At 55.1% G+C, this 14,115-nt stretch overlaps 2 protein-coding genes across 3 annotated transcripts in view; one reads left to right on the top strand and one right to left on the bottom strand.

The window, feature by feature from the left end:
* ACSF2 (acyl-CoA synthetase family member 2) overlaps nt 1-13,863 on the top strand; it is a 23,862-nt gene extending 9,999 nt beyond the window's left edge. The window contains exons 3-17 of the mRNA XM_011365059.2: nt 869-1,064; nt 1,427-1,555; nt 1,817-1,870; nt 2,204-2,322; nt 2,459-2,624; nt 3,194-3,289; nt 3,430-3,587; nt 3,883-3,974; nt 4,259-4,335; nt 10,641-10,748; nt 11,944-12,095; nt 12,893-13,034; nt 13,130-13,240; nt 13,384-13,452; nt 13,713-13,863. Coding sequence (XP_011363361.2) covers nt 869-1,064; nt 1,427-1,555; nt 1,817-1,870; nt 2,204-2,322; nt 2,459-2,624; nt 3,194-3,289; nt 3,430-3,587; nt 3,883-3,974; nt 4,259-4,335; nt 10,641-10,748; nt 11,944-12,095; nt 12,893-13,034; nt 13,130-13,240; nt 13,384-13,452; nt 13,713-13,763 — 1,720 coding nt within the window. The 3' untranslated portion in view covers nt 13,764-13,863. The remainder of the gene's footprint in view (nt 1-868; nt 1,065-1,426; nt 1,556-1,816; nt 1,871-2,203; nt 2,323-2,458; nt 2,625-3,193; nt 3,290-3,429; nt 3,588-3,882; nt 3,975-4,258; nt 4,336-10,640; nt 10,749-11,943; nt 12,096-12,892; nt 13,035-13,129; nt 13,241-13,383; nt 13,453-13,712) is intronic.
* Nucleotides 4,538-8,515, bottom strand: CHAD (chondroadherin). Of its 2 annotated transcripts, none has more exons than XM_011365056.1 (4): nt 7,637-8,515; nt 5,649-5,812; nt 5,241-5,386; nt 4,538-5,064 (listed from the first exon to the last, which is right to left on the bottom strand). In XM_011365056.1, exons 1-3 carry the CDS (start codon nt 8,408-8,410, stop codon nt 5,245-5,247), a joined length of 1,080 nt encoding a protein of 359 aa, XP_011363358.1. In that variant the 5' UTR covers nt 8,411-8,515; the 3' UTR covers nt 4,538-5,064; nt 5,241-5,244. The 2 variants fall into 2 exon arrangements, with proteins under 2 accessions (XP_011363358.1, XP_011363360.1); XM_011365058.1 differs by having other exon boundaries at nt 4,546-5,064; nt 5,230-5,386.
* Nucleotides 13,864-14,115: the final 252 nt, after the last annotated feature.

The raw sequence follows: 14,115 nt of genomic DNA, 5'->3' as shown, positions 1-14,115 counted from the left end.
CCTACTCCACCCAGTGGTGGCCTGGAGGTGACCTGGAAGGCTGGAACCTGGAGCATATGCTTTCTGATGGGAACAAGGTCTGAGACCTGTTACACAACCATGTGGCCTGGGTGGGAGCCTAGCAGTTGTCCAAATTGGGCACGTGAGCACAGATAGGCCTAAGCGTGTAATACCTGGACTTCTGGAGGCCTTTTCTGGTTTTGCTTTTTTAAATTAATAGGCTTAAATTTTTGGTACGGTTTTAGAGTTTCAGAATAACCGAGCAGGTGGTACATAGAGTTCCACAAACTCCTCCCACCCCACATGCAGCTTCCTCTATTATTAACATCTTGAATTAGTGTGGTACATTTGTTACAATTAGTGCACTGACATTGACATATTACTATTAACTATAATACATAGTTTACATTAAGATTTAGTCCTTGTATTGAACTATTTTATAGGTTTTGACAAATACCCAGGGGCTTTTTATCAGGAGGATGCAGTATCTAGGATGAGGCCATTCCTAGCCTTCCTAGGCCACCTGTCTGCTTAGTCAGAACACCATGATTTGCCTCGGTTTCCCTTTCTAAGGTTTCTGCACCAAGCCTCCTGGCCACTGGCACTGAGTGGAAACTGGGGAATAGGTTGGGGAAAAGAAACTTCTCCTATTAAGGATAAGAAGTCGGCCTCTGGTCTGGATCTCCCAAGGGTGAAGTAGCCCCTGAGTTTAACAGCTGTGGTTCCTCGGGATAGGGCAGGCTCAACAGTTTCTGGAGTAGTCCCTAATCCATTGTAAGCAGGCTGCCTCCCAGCTGGGTGTGCCAGGCCCTTAGTGCCAGGGAGGCCTGGCCTGGTGCAATAGAGCCCGTGGCACCTCTCCATGCAGTTCCGAAGAGGTGGATTACACTGCTACCCTGCCCATTGGAGGCCTCAGCTATGTCCAGGGCTGCACCCAATTGCCTCTTATCAACAAGACTGTGGGGAGTTGCCTGGATGCTACAGCACAAAAGTTTCCGGACCGAGAGGCCTTGGTCATCGTCCATGAAAACATCAGGTTGACCTTTGCCCAGCTTAAGGAAGAGGTGGGTGCTAACCTTGAACCCTCAAAGTGGGCAGGTGCCAGCCCCAGGCTGTGCTAGCTGGGCGGAGCTACAAGGGGAGCAACTGACTGTGGAGCAGGGTGCTGGGGCTGCCCGAGAACCCGAAGGGGTGTCAGGAGATGAGGACAGGGCTGAGGCAGAGGTGACCTGGATGCCTCCTGCATCAGTCACTCCTAGGGAACTTGTTAAATCTGTATATTTTAGGCCCCACCCCAGATTCAGAGGCCTGTCCCTTGTTCCCAGGTGGTTCTGATGTGAATCCTCGGGCCAAGGGCTGAGGTGGGAGTCATGGCCCCTTCCTGCTTGCCCTCATCTCATTCTTGTGCCTTGTATGTTTATACCAGGTGGACAAAGCTGCTTCTGGGCTCCTGAGTATTGGTCTCCGCAAGGGTGACCGGCTGGCCATGTGGGGACCCAACTCATATGCATGGGTGCTCATACAGCTGGCCACAGCCCAAGCAGGCCTCATTCTGGTGAGGAGGGGCTTGCCTGGCAAAGCTGGGGGGAGGGCATTATTCAGAGGAAGCCCCCCCAGCTCCTTGGCCCCAGAGCAAAACCAGCGCCTGCCTGGTTTCAGACTGGGTAGTGATTTCTCCTGAAGCCACCAAGGGGCTTTGCAGGGGCAGGGCGCTGCCTTTGTCTGCACCATGTTTCTGAACCTCTTGAAGGAAGAGGGGCAGCAAGAGGGACAGGGTCTGCCCAGGACACTGACATACCCTTGCTGTCTCTACCAGGTGTCTGTGAACCCAGGCTACCAGGCTTCGGAGCTAGAGTATACCCTCAAGAAGGTAGGACCCATTCCTGGGGAGTGGGGCCAGGTGAGCACCTGGCACAGAGGGCTGATAGAGTGGGGAGGGCATGCACAGATGGGTGATACCCAAAGTCTGTCATTCTTTAGGCTGTGGGAGGGGGTGGGAGGAGGGGGTGGTTGGGCAGATACAAGGCTGGTGTATGTATGGGGCTGGTGCATGCATGTGTCATGGTGGTAGTGTGTGTGTTAAAGAGTAGTGCATGTATATGTCAGGATGTACGAGAGAGAGCAACTGTTAGTGTGAACTCCACCAGATTCCCAGTCTGGGGCTTCCTGCTGACTGTGGATGGGGTGGACTCCCCTTCCACAGGTGGGCTGCAAAGCCCTCGTGTTCCCCAAGCAATTCAAGACCCAGCAGTACTACAACATCCTGAAGCAGATCTGTCCAGAGTTGGAGAAGGCCCAGCCAGGGGCCTTAAAGAGTCAGAGGTGGGGCTATCCCAGATGGAAAAGGGTACATCGTGTGGCATCCTGGCTTCCTCATTCCCTACCCACCCCCAGGATGGAGGCTGGTGTCTCTCTGGGCCCTCCCTCAGCCATCCTTCACCACCCTCCCTACCTCCAGGCTCCCAGATCTGACCACAGTCATCTCAGTGGACACCCCTCTGCCTGGGACACTGCTCCTGGATGAAGTGGTGGCAACTGGCAGCAAAGAGCAGCATCTGGCCCAGCTCCAGCACACCCAGCAGTTCCTGTCCTGTTATGACCCCGTCAACATCCAGTTCACTTCGGTAGGGCAGAAGTCTCCAGGCCCCAAGCTCAGGCTGGCATGCTATCCCCTACTTGCCCCTGTGACTCTTCCGCAAGAATAAGGACACAGCTGAGGAGGTCAGGAGTACAGACACTTCTCCTGCGGTTTGCCCTAGCTGTCCTCTCTGGCCTGGAAAACATCAGCAACTAGTTTCCTTGTCACATACCCCCCTCCCCTGCCCTTCTTGTCCGCAGCACAGGCAGATGTACTGTGCCACCACAGGTCCGAGCTGGTAGAGCCTGCCCCCTCAATTGGCAGATGAGGAAATCGGGGCCCAGAAGGAGAATTTGCTGCTGGGCCACAGAGTTCTCTGAACCACTTTACGAGTGGCATGAGGATAGAGACCTTATCTCTTGCATCTGCATCCTAACACCTGGCACCATGCAAGCACGTGGTAAACCTTTGTGAATGCATATTGAAAAAAATGAATGGATCTGGGGCAACAGTCCCATTCTCCTGACTCACGGTCTAGTGCTCTTTCCTGCAGTGGCCCAGGAAAGAAAGGAGATAGGGAGAAAGGGGCTAAGTGTCACCTGTTTGTCTTGTCAGGGGACGACAGGCAAAGTCAAGGGGGCTACCCTTTCCCATCACAACATTGTCAACAACTCCTACTTCCTAGGGAAGCGCCTGAAAATGGACTTGAAGGTGAGAGGATGCTGGTCTGGGATTACTGGAACCCTGCATGGGTGGGGGTGGGGCTTGCTGGGCTCCCCTGCTGGCTAAAGGAAGTAGCTTCTAGGGCTTCCGGCTCCTGTGTTGACCCAGCCTCCTGCTTCCATCTCCAGACGCCAGAGAAGTCACGGTTAGTCCTGCCCAACCCCCTGTACCACTGTCTGGGTTCTGTCGGGGGCACAATGATGAGCGTGATACATGGTGCCACCCTCATCGTGTCCTTTCCAACCTTTGATGGCAAGAAGGCGCTGGAGGCCATCAGCCGAGAGAGGTGGGCATCAGTGGGCAGCTACCCGCAGGCTCATGAGACCCTCCTATTTCTCCCTCCTGGGCCTTGATCCCTCTCCAAGATGTCTCCTCCCTCCAGCCAGGAGAAATGGAAACAGAGTAGTGGGGCACCCAAAGAGAGCACCAGTTCCTTCTCCAGGACTTTCTCTTGCCTGTTCCCCACGGTTGTAGCCTTGGCCCTTACTGCAGGTTCAAGGTGGGGTGGGTGAGAAGAGGAAGTTCTCTTATACTTCCAAACCTGAATTTGAGATGCCACCTTCCCAACCCCCCTTATACAGAGGCAGCTTCCTGTATGGAACTCCCACAATGTTCGTGGATGTTTTGAACCAGCCTGACTTCTCCAGTTACGACATCTCAGCCATGTGTGGAGGTGGGAAGGGGCCAAGGGTGGCCAGGCCAGGACTGGCCTGGGTGAGCTAGATGTACATCCAATCCTTTATTTAGGGGGCAAGAAGTTCACTGTAGAAACATGGGTGGGAGGGAGGCAAATCCCAAGCATCCCTGGACACCAGCCCAAGGCCAGCTGCCAGGTGTAGGAGTGGATCCAGGGTCAGGGGAGGGAGCAAATGTTCTACCCTAAAAAGAACTGCAGGCAAAGGGGGTCCACCGGGCCTGGAGGAGGGGGAAGCCATGTCAGCCCTCTCTTCGATTCAGCTGTGATTGGCGGGTCCCCTGTACCTTCAGAGCTGATCCAAGCCATCATCAAAAAGCTGAACGCACGGGAGCTGGTGGTGAGTGGTGGCCGGAGCTGGGGCTATGGGTGGGTGACAGGCCAGGACCGGGATGAGAACAGGTGGACGAAAGTGGGGATAAGCCCAGGCAAGATCTCCAGGGAAGATCCTCTCGGCCCACCCTCCTTCCAGAAATCAGATGTGAGAAAATGCAACCTGACCTCATCAGCAGCTGGCGAGTCATAGAGATAGGGAATGGGGGTAAATAGTATACATACATAAATTTATTTTCATAGAAATCTGGGGAAGACATGCAGCATGGAGAGATATGCGGCAAAGCACCGGTGTCCTGCTAGAACATCCAGGCAGGGGGGAGCTGGCGGAGTTGGGGTATGGGCTTAAGACCCTTTCTGGAAACAAGGGGTGGGGGCAAGGATCTGATGTTGGTTTTCAAATGGCAGGGCAAGGGGAGCAGAGGGAAGGAGGATTCTGGAAGGTGGCCATCCTGATGCCCACCCAGTTCTGGTTTTAAAGGACTTGTGGGGAGTCTCAGAAACAGCTTCTCCGAGGGGAGCCAGGTGGAAGGGCCAGGCAGATGGAGACCTCACCATCAGGTGGACCTGGGCTGGTGCTGGAGTGCCCGAGTCTCCCTGCCAGGACATGTCTAGGTGTGGACAGCTCTGTGCATCAGCAGAGGCTGTGGAAGAAGATGGGGGTCAGAGGTGGGAAGGTCAGTAGTTTCTCCGGCAGAAGGCAGAGGCCAGTCACCAGGACCGGCTGGGTCAGGATCTGCAGTGAGGCAAGAATCAGTGTCAGAACTCCAACAACCCAGGTCCTCCCCTCTTCTCCCTGCAAAATTGGAGAGTCTGCATGTCTCTCCGTGAGCAGGGAGGACCTGGGACACCCTCCTCACTTGCCAGAGTCTCCAGAGAGGGGAATGAGGGACATGCCTGCCTTGCTCCCACCTGTTTAATGGTGTCCAGCTTTCTTGGACCTCTTAGTGGGGAACTTGCAGCTGCGGAAGGCGTCTGTGTCACGGATGTGCTGGCCCTTGAACTTGGCGGGTGAGGCACAAGTTGCATCAGGACGAGAAGTCTTGGCTTCCAGCCACCTGGAAAAACAGAGAGATGCTAAGGTTGGAGAAGAGATGTGTGAGTACTAGAGGAGGGGACAGTGAGCCATGAGGCCAGGATTGCCTTGGCTCTAGGATAGTCTGGAACTGTCATCTTCATTTTATAAATATGAGAGCTTGCAGGGTCCCACACCTGTTAGGGAGCAGATCTAGGACACATGACAGATGTCTTAGTGCAGGGCAGTGTCTCCGCTGCATCACAGGAAGGAGGGTTCTGGGGGTGGCATGGGGGTGCACTTACCTCCGGAGGCCACGGAGCTGGCAGGTACACTTCCAGGGGTTGTTGGTGAGAGTGAGGGTCTCCAGGTTGTCAAAGGGGAAGTTGGAAGGCAGCTGGTTCAGGCGGTTGTTTTCCAGATGGATGTGTTTTAGTGTGGTAACACCCAGGAAGGAAGCATCGGAGAACTGAGGGGCAAGGTGGGCATCAGTGAGCACCCCAGTCCCGGTGTCCAGCCTCTCTCAGCTCTATGGCCCCAGAGGGGCAGGATCCTTCCCTGGACACAAGCAGCAGCGCCTTGAGGAGTGTCACAGTGTGACTAAGTTGTCTCCAATGATTTAATCCATACAACCACATTTCGAGATAGCTGGTATTATTTCCAATGCGCAGATGGGGCCGGGGGAAAGTTAAGTCCCTTGTCCAGGGTCATACTAGGGAGTGAACAGTAGCTAAAGGACCACACCCAGCTCCTCTGCCCTGGCACAAAACTCCCTACACAAACACTGTGACTGCGAGGCAGCCGGAGTTCGGCTCCAGTGGCCCAAGCTGGCACATGGTAAACCTGATCAGTGTTTGGTGGGATGGGCAGTGGGCCCAGGCTTCCCACAGCCCCAGGGGCCTGGGACTTTTCCCCAGCTCTGTCCTCACTGTCTGCCAGAAGCTATTTGTGGAACCTCCTTGGTGGAGGCTTTGGCCAGGTTGGATGGCTCCAGAGGAAACATTCTATTGGTGCCCACATCTTGGCCCAGGCGTCACAGATCCTGCTTGGCCTCCCCTGGCCCAGATCAGCTCCTGCTTTCCTGCTCTGCTTCCCACTGAAAGGCTGCTCTGGCACTGGTGGGCTTAAGCTGGGGAGGGGCCAGACTGCAGAAGGGCAGGCTTGGACAGGCTCCATCCATGCAGACAAAGGTTGGCTGCCTTCCAGGTACGATTCTGCCCTCATCGCCATGCCAGTGGCAAGAAGGGGTATGAAGTTCTCTGGTAACCAGACTGTTCCGATGACCATCTCCCCCACTTTGTCCTGGTCCCTGCCCAAACCTCCTGGCCAAAGCCCTCATACCAGAACGATTTTTCCAGCCCCAAGGAGGGATTCTGTGCAGACCCAAGGCCGAGCACTGGGCATAAAAGGGGAGGAAGGACTAGATGAGGTTGCAGCCAGGAGATGGGTCTGGGGTGGGCAAAGGGCAGTCAGTGGTCTGTCTGTGGGACAGTGAGGTACAGCCAGTCTTCCCTGTGGGGAGACACCTGGCGACCTGTGCCAAAGATTGATACGAGTGTGTGGCTCTTGCCTTTGTCCCTTCATAGAGCTCATGGGTGCCATGTCTGCAACCCATGGAGGAGCCTCTGGTCCCTGGTCCCCACTCAGTTGAAATGGACCTGAGAATGCAGTGGAATGTGTATGTGGACTGCAGGGGTGGGGTGGGGCACCTACCATGGCCTCTGGGGGGCATAGAGGAGGTTTTCCTTTGGCATTTCCTCCCTGCTCACTCCCCAGCCCCCCACTCCACTAGAGCACACATGCACGCACCCCCCCAACCCCCCCGACCCTCCTCCAGGAACAGGGTCTCTTTGTGGACCTGATTCGCCTGGCTCCTCTGGAAGTCTCCTCAATAAACAAACCTTCCTTTATGGGGTAGTAGATTTACTGGAGACGGGGAAAAAAAAAGCAGAGGAGAGGCAGAAGGCCCGACAGGAAGAAGTGGCCGCTGCCCACAGCAGAGGGTTTGAGAGCACTGGAAATGCCTCCTAGGGGCCATTGGTGGGGCCAGGGTGGCCCCGGCTCTGTTTATAAGTAGGAATGCTAGGAGGGCAGTGGCTGAGACTAGGAACAGGGACAGCAGGGCAGGGATTAGGGTAGGATGTGACGAGACAGACAGCTAGCTCATCACCTCGGAGATAGCCAGAGGAACAGAGGCAATTTTAGAGAATGGCGCCCAGCCGTGGCCTTGGATCCCTGGGCTTCCAGGCTGAGAAGAAGGAGCCAAGACAGAGCTCTGCAGCCAGGAGCTCACCTTCTCCAGGTTGGTGTTGTCCAGCCAGAGGGTCTCCAGGTATCTGCCGAAAGACTGGAAGGCATTGTCGGGAATGCTCTTCAGGGGGTTGTGGGACAGCTTCAGCTCCTCCACCACCCGCAGCTTGCTCAGAGCCACTGAGGGGTAGCTAGACAGCTGGTTCCTGTCCAGATGGAACTTAGCGAGGTTCTCCACATCGTCCAGAACTCCGGGCTGCAAGGAGCTGAGTGCGTTTTCCGACAGGTAGAGCCAGCGCAGGTCCTTGGCGCCCTGGAAGGCGCCTGCACGCAGCTCGCGGATCTTGTTGTTGTTGAGCTGCAGGATGAAGAGGTTGACCAGCGGGGAAAGCAGTCCCCGGGGAAGCTCGGTCACCTTGTTGTGGTCCAGATAGAGGTAGGTGAGCTCGGTCAGGTCCTCGAAGGCACCGACACGCAGCACGCGGATGTCGTTGTGAGACAGGTACAGGTAGATGAGCTGCTTGAGGCCACGGAAGGCCCCGGCAGCCACCTCCCGGATCTGGCAGTGCTGCAGGTGCAGCGACACAAGGTTTGGCATGGCCCGGAACGAGTTGGTAGCCAGCACTGGGAAGTTGTTGCGCTGTAGGTTGAGCAGTTTGGTCTTCTCTGACACCTTGGGGATCTTCTGCAGCCCCACCTTGTCGCAGATGACGTGCTGCAGATCGCCGTGGCAGTGGCAGTTCTGGGGGCAGGCGGCCAGCGCCGGCAGCAGGCCGGCCAGGAGGCCAAGGCTGAGCAAGAGCATGGGGTGGGCCATGGCCAGGATGCCTGGGGCCAGGCAGGGGGCAGCTGCACGACGGCAGCGGGGCGCGGGCAGCGGGAAGTCCTCGGCGCTCGGGTCTCCTGCCCTATTTATACGGTGGCCCTGACCACAACTAGCAGCCAGAGCCAGCTCCTACGTGGAGCATCGAGGCCACCGGGCTTAACTTCCTCCCGCCCAGAGATGCGCCCCCGCCCTAGACAGGGAGGCAGTGGGGCCCCTCCCCCAGCTGGCGACCTTGTAGGGGCTGGGACCGTGGCCCTCAGCCTTGTCCCCTGCTCTCAGATCCAGCTTCCCTGAAGACCCCTAGCTCCTTTCCTCATGCTTTTATTTATTTTGGCGGGGGCAGGGGAGGGGGCTGCGGTGAGGCGCGTGTCTAGAGCCCTGAGACTACACCGCAGAGAGGGAGGCGTTCCATGAAAGTATTTGTTTGCTCAAGATGGAGCCTCCAAGCTGCCCCCGCCCACCATTACACACTGGGCCGGGTGCCCTGGACCCGGGGAGGGAGGAAGCCGGGCCGGACAGCCGGACGCGAGTCTCGCCGCGGTTGGCCAGGCGGCGGCGCTTTAATGGGGCTCCTGTGCGGCGCCGGCCCTAGCGTGCTAGTCGCCCTGACGTCGGGCTCCCCCTTCCGGTAAGACACTCAGCCAGCCCCAAGGAGATACGAGCTCCTTCCCCACCCTTGGACTTGCCTCTGGCCCTTCTCTCCCAGCCCGAAGCTTGCTTGAGTTTCCCTTGCAACCACTCTCCCCTTTTCCCGTGGCTGAAGACTAACCAGAAAAGTGGGTGGCAGGGAAGGGAGTGACCCGCAGGCCTCGCAAACACATCCGAAGACCACAGGTACCAGAGTCAGGGCAACTGAACAACCATAGTCCCACCTCCCTCTTCTTTAATCTCCCTAAAATATCCCATCCCCTCATCCCCACCCCCAGTGGTCAGGACCCAACCCCGAGGGGTCTCTCAGGGTGGTGGCCAGAGTGGCGCCAAGATGTACTTGGCAGAGGCCACCCCTGGGCAGTGGCCCCAGGACTGGGAGGGTGGGTGAGGGGCCTGGGTCTTGGCTACAAGGGACAGTTCTGGACAGCTCAGGTCCTGTGGGCGGCCCCTGTCCCAGCCGACCAGGTCTCTGTGTGTCCACTTGCCAGTCACTGTGCCCAGATTCCTGTGGAAAAGGGAGGATGGGAAGTCAGGGTCTCAGCTCTGGGCTGCCTAGCAGGGAATGTCCTCTGTGTTGGGAGGTAGGTGATGAACCGGACCCCAGGTCTCACCAGACCACAGCTGTGCCTGAGCTATGCCAGCTGACACAGAGGAAATTGGAGGAGGGTGTGAAAGACAAAAGTCTAGTATCTTTGCTGACTGGTAGGGACCTAGAATATAGAGTAGCTAGTCCCTCTCCCCTCACCCAGTGCTCAGATGTGGAGGCCTGCCCTTCTCCTAAGCCCCTTTCACCCTAGATGAGGGATGCCTCTAAATGAGGGTCATACTTGGCCTAGAACATTCCCTGATGGTATTTAGGCTCCTCCAAGGCTGGCTTCTGGTTTTCTATTGCTCAGGATATTCCAACCACTAGAAGTGGTGTGGGGGCAGGGAGGTACCACTGGCTTTTTAAAATCCTTGCTTTGGCTGTATTTTTATTTTGATGGAAATAAAATTTACAGGAAACTCTCCAGAGCTTGGGGGCACTCACCCCAATGCCAGGCACTTGTCCCAGGTTTCCGTGGATGGGGTGGGTAGGAGTAGGGGTGGGGGCTGTGTCTATGCGGCATCCAGATGGGCCAAGGCAGGCTGGCTTTCTCATTAAGTTTATGGGACCTTCCGCTTGGAAGGGAGGGGCAGGGGATGTTGTGGCCTGAAATCAGGAAATGGGGGGCGCTAAGGCAGCCTGGGATGGGGATAAGAAGGCTGGGCATGGTTAACACTGGGAGCCACAGGCTGAGGGTTGTGGCTGCTCCAGGGAAACAGAGAGACTGAGAGCCGTGGCTAGAAGAGAATGGCTTCCCTGCTCCTAATTTTATTTCACAGCCGGGGCCCTTGCCAGTTGAGTTAGTCAGCTTAATGTCCCAGTGCCTCTGCCTCCTGACCCTTGACCTCTAACAACTGTGTCTCTTTCCCCACCATTCGGTTGCCCTCCACTTTCCCCTGAGTTCCTTTTATTCCCTCAGGGTAAGTCACCCCATCCCTCTGCAGTCCCCCAGCTCCCTCCAAACATCCTTTCTGGACCCTCTAGGTTCTTTATGGAAGCACAGAGAACAGTCTTGTGACCTTCATGAATTTTCCCACGGACACTTTGCAGCAGAAGGCAGAAAGTGTGGGTAGAATCATGCCTCACACAGAGGTAAGCCCCACACCAGAATCCCTAGACCCCACCTCCCACAGACGCCTCTACCCTTCCCTGCTGCAGAGCTTTCCCTGGGCCTGTCTCGGGACTTTCTCCAGGGGCTGAGGCCTGAGGGGAAGAGCTGAGTGGTGGTCAAGGGCAGCCGCCAGCTGAACTTCTCCACAGCCTTCCTTCCTGTCTGAGGTGTGTTTTTGCCAAGCCCCACTGTCTGTTTCGGCGCAGCCAGGACAGCCTCAAAGAGGAGCCAGAGTACAGAGATGTTTCCTTTGCAGCTCTTTCTCTCCCATAGGCCTCCTATCCTCATTTCAGCAGAGTTCCACCTTTTGCTTGGTGTAAACACTGAATCTCCCAAGCAGCCTGTCCCTTTGGGGGTCCCTTGTACCTGAAGGCTGACCCAGATCATCTCTCACTCTCAAATTCTCAGCTGTGACTCCTTTCCTGCTCCAACACTGATGCTTTGTGCCGGCCTGCACCTGGTTTCCCCTTGCCCCCTTGTGCCTTTGCTTCTCAGGGTCACTGCCAGTGTGCCCAAGCAGCTGCTTCCCCTGGGGCCAACCACCATCCTGGTTCAGATTTTTCCTGTCTTCCTCCCTGGAGTGAGTGTGCATTAGCCCCCTCTCATGTGTCCAATAGCCTCACTGCCACTTTCTGTGGGATGCCTCACTATGAGGTAGATAGGGATTAGCTTAGTTCTCCCCATTTCACAGGTGCAGACACTGAGGCACACAGAGGCTAAGCCTGCCTTGCATGTGGGCTGCAGCTCATTTCTCCTCTAGGCTTTCAGGCTTTGCCTCTCTGCCGCCTCTCCTCTTCAAATGGCCCTGCCACATCACCCTCTTTGGCTTCTCTGTTTGCTGCTTAATAGGAAGAGGACACTCCCTTTTCTTTCACACAATTTGTAATTCTTCAGCCGGCCTGGTCCTCCACAGCCCTTCTCTGCAGCAGCTCCCATCCACTCCATTTCCTCAGCACCCCTGGCCTGGGCCTCACCTTGTTCTTGTGTGCCCAACTCAGAAGTCTGACTGATGATGAAATCACTCTAGTCTTTGTCTCCCTTCCCTGGCTCGAAATGGGCAGAGCCAGGGGGCCTTATTATTGGGAGGAGGTAAGGCAAAGCTCTCCCCCATTCCTGAGGGACCCCATCCTGAAGTGAGAGGGTGGGAGGCATTAGCCTGAAGCTGCCCTGTCCCAGGCCCAGATTGTGAATATGACGACGGGGAGGCTGGCAGAGCTGAATGAACCTGGAGAGGTGTGGACCCGAGGGTACTGCGTCATGCTGGGCTACTGGAACGAGTCCAAGAAGACTGAGGAAGCAATTACCCAGGACAAGTGGTATAAGACAGGGTGAGAGGGCAGAGTGGGGCAGAGGTTTTAGCTGCTGAGGGGAGACTGGGGGTCCTGAGGCTGAGCTGGGAACATTAAACCAGAAGAGGGAAAACATGTGTGTCAGGATGGCCCCTTCACATCTTGGAGACTTAATTCCACATTGTGAAAAATGGGGATGTTCAGTCGGTACATAGGGCTTTGGGAGAATCAGACGCGGTACTGATGAGAGTGCCTAGGCAGTGTACTCCACCAGTGTCTGCAAAATTGGAGCCAAGATTCAGTCATTCATTTGTTAATTCAACAAATTTGCATGTACCTGCGATGTGCCAGCACTACTCTAGATACCAGTGGTCCAGTGGAAAGCAAAATGAGAAGGATCCTACTCTTACTTCCCACATGTCTGGAGACAGATACAAACAAGATAATTTCAGACATTGGTAAAAATGAAGAAAATAAAATACCACCAGAGGAGAGAAAGCGGCTGTCGTAGGGAGGGGAGCTTCTCTTAGATTGGGTGGTCAGAGAAGACTTCCTTAAGGTGGAAACGTTTGAGCTGAGACCTGAACTACAGAAAAGAAGCCAGCCGTGGAAAACATATGTATAGATATATTGACAGAGAGAATATGTTATAGGTATTGGTTTGCTTTTGTCTGCCTCCCCTGCTAGACCGTAAGTTCCAGAGATTATCTTGTTCATGCTGTATCGTCCAGAGTCTAGAGCAGGGCAAGGCACGTAGGTGCTCAATAAATGTTTGATGAATGGGTGAGTGAGCCAGCCAGCTGAGGCAAGAGGCCATTCCTGGCTTTTCCTTGCAGAGACATCGCCACGATCGACGAGAAGGGCTTCTGCAGAATTGTGGGCCGCTCCAAAGATATGATCATCCGGGGTGGCGAGAACATCTACCCCGCAGAACTTGAGGACTTCTTTTACACACACCCGCAGGTGCAGGAAGTGCAGGTGAGGCACCCAGTACAGGTAAGCACAGGTGATCCCCCAGGAGCAGGAAATGGGTGGGGATGGTGATGTCTGATATCTACCTGGGATACTCGAAGGTGGTGGGAGTGAAGGACTACCGGATGGGGGAGGAAATCTGTGCCTGCATTCAGCTGAAGCAGGGGGAGGAGACCACGCCTGAGGACATCAAGGCTTTCTGCAAAGGGAAGGTAGGAGCCTCAACTCACTACAAGCTGATGGTGTTTGGTTCTTCAACTTCCTTTCCCTGCCAACTACTCAGCCCACTGTCCCCTCACTCAACCCTATGACCCCTCCAACCCAACCTCATGCTTTATCTTCCTCTGGTCTGCAGATCGCCCACTTCAAGATCCCCCGATACATCGTGTTTGTCACCAGCTTCCCCGTTACTACCTCAGGAAAGGTATGTAAGGTGGAAGAGAGTAGGGAGGGGCAGGGTAGCCTGAGGCCCAGGTGCAGAAGGCCAGGAGGCCCCACCTCTGTCTCCCTCAGTGATGGGTAAGAGCCTGGCAGTAGAGTGACCAACCAGTCAGCTCATCCTGGTTTGTCCTGAACTTTCCCAGCTTTAGCCTAAGAAATTCCTCAGTCTCAGGCAAACCAAGACACTTGGTCACCCTAGCTGGCAGAGGCCCCAAGCCTGGCTCTCCTTTCTCTTTCCTCTAGATCAAGAAATTCGAACTTCGTGAGCAGATGGAACAACGTCTAAACCTGTGAATAAAGGGGAGGAGTGTCCTCCAAGGCCCTCCTCGCCCTTCCCCCACATTCTCCTCCTCGGTCTGTGATTTGGCATAAAGAGCTGTTTTCTTCGGCTGGTCTCTTGCTGGTGTGCATTTTCTATTTAATGTAATCCTCACTCAATCCCTTTGAAATATCGATAGTCTAGTGGAGAGCAAAATGAGAAGGATCCTACTCTTACTTCCCACATGTAATCCTCACTCAGTCCCTGTGAAATATCAAAGGGACTGAGTGAGGATTTTTAAGACTATACTCATTTCTTTTTCACATTGTCAGATTAGTCCAACAAGACTACAAGTACAAAAAAAATACAAAAAGTATTCTTTTTTTA

The sequence above is a fragment of the Pteropus vampyrus genome, unplaced genomic scaffold, assembly GCF_000151845.1.
Source record: "Pteropus vampyrus isolate Shadow unplaced genomic scaffold, Pvam_2.0 Scaffold104, whole genome shotgun sequence".
Lineage (NCBI taxonomy): Eukaryota > Metazoa > Chordata > Mammalia > Chiroptera > Pteropodidae > Pteropus > Pteropus vampyrus.
The sequence above is the reverse complement of the archived record's forward strand: the minus strand, read 5'-3'. Positions and strand labels throughout refer to the sequence as shown.